The 1,278-nt window shown below is 47.3% G+C and overlaps 1 protein-coding gene across 1 annotated transcript in view; it reads left to right on the top strand.

Moving 5' to 3' along the window:
- Positions 1 to 1,278, top strand: part of tm7sf2 (transmembrane 7 superfamily member 2) — an 18,185-nt gene that overhangs the window by 13,390 nt on the left and 3,517 nt on the right. The window contains exons 7-10 of the mRNA XM_008286067.1: positions 340 to 459; positions 553 to 721; positions 805 to 885; positions 1,044 to 1,166. Coding sequence (XP_008284289.1) covers positions 340 to 459; positions 553 to 721; positions 805 to 885; positions 1,044 to 1,166 — 493 coding nt within the window. The remainder of the gene's footprint in view (positions 1 to 339; positions 460 to 552; positions 722 to 804; positions 886 to 1,043; positions 1,167 to 1,278) is intronic.

The raw sequence follows: 1,278 nt of genomic DNA, 5'->3' as shown, positions 1-1,278 counted from the left end.
CAGCATAACAAACTTGAATATTTGCTGGTTTGAGTTTTGGAGGCGGCTCACATAAAACAGGACGTCTGAACGTCAACTTTAGGGACTGACTTTATGTTCCAAAAAACAAACAATTTAATTTCTCAGTTCTCAAATGATTAAACCGGCTGATTATGTGATATTATATATAAAAAATAAGTGGTTAGCTGCAGCCCTGGTAGCAGAACTTATAAAGCTTGATGTTGGACCGTCATGTTTATTTTTTGTGAACCACTCGATCACAGTTTGTCTGCCGTTTTTTTTTTTTTTGGAGATGAAACGCACGCCTACTGCTGCTCATCATTCTTCCCGTTCCCTCAGGTGGTCATAAACTTGGGCATGCTGATGAAGGAGGTGGAGCTCCGCGGCTCGCCCTCCCTCGCCATGATCCTCGTCAACAGTTTCCAGCTGCTGTACGTGGCCGACGCTCTGTGGAACGAGGTGAGGAGGAGGCAGGACGGTTTAAACATGTGGGAGCAGCTTTCTACTTTTAACCACTATTATTTAATTTCTTGCTTCGCCGTGTTTCAACAGGAGGCAGTTCTGACCACCATGGACATCGTGCACGACGGCTTTGGGTTCATGCTGGTGTTCGGTGACCTGGCCTGGGTTCCCTTCACGTACGGCCTGCAGGCGGCCTTCCTGGTCGTGCACCCGCAGACTCTGACTTCGCTCAAAGCCGCGGCTATAGTAGCGCTAAACGGTGATCATCTCTTTCATTAGGCTGCGAAATGTTTTGTTTCGGGGCTGAGTGTGACTGATGAACTTTTCTCCGTTTGCCGACAGGTGCTGGATATTACATTTTCAGGAAATCCAACTCCCAGAAGAACCAGTTCAGGCGAGACCCTTCTCATCCAAGTGTTGCGAGTAAGTCAAATTCTCTCTCAATCATTACAAATGCACTCAAATATACTCTTTCACATTTTATTTCTAGTAATATATTTCAGCTTAAGGAAGTTCTGTCAGGTGGGGAGTTGATCCAGGAAGCAGTTTTTTAAAAAATGATCTGCGTTCTCCCCTTACAGGACTGGAGACCATCGCCACAGCAACAGGGAAGCGGCTGCTGGTGTCCGGCTGGTGGGGTTTCGTCCGTCATCCTAATTACCTCGGTGACCTCCTCATGGCCCTGGCCTGGTCCCTGCCATGTGGTAAGACAGCCTAAAAGCCCGACGCTGGCCTTGTTTAGCAAGCAGGTCACAGCAATGTGACAGTCACGGAAAGCCTTGATTAGAAAATGTGGATGAAGTCACAGATAAGAGA

Source organism: Stegastes partitus, unplaced genomic scaffold, assembly GCF_000690725.1.
Source record: "Stegastes partitus isolate 25-593 unplaced genomic scaffold, Stegastes_partitus-1.0.2 Scaffold430, whole genome shotgun sequence".
In the NCBI taxonomy this organism is placed as follows: domain Eukaryota; kingdom Metazoa; phylum Chordata; class Actinopteri; family Pomacentridae; genus Stegastes; species Stegastes partitus.
This window is presented reverse-complemented; position numbering and strand designations above follow the sequence as displayed.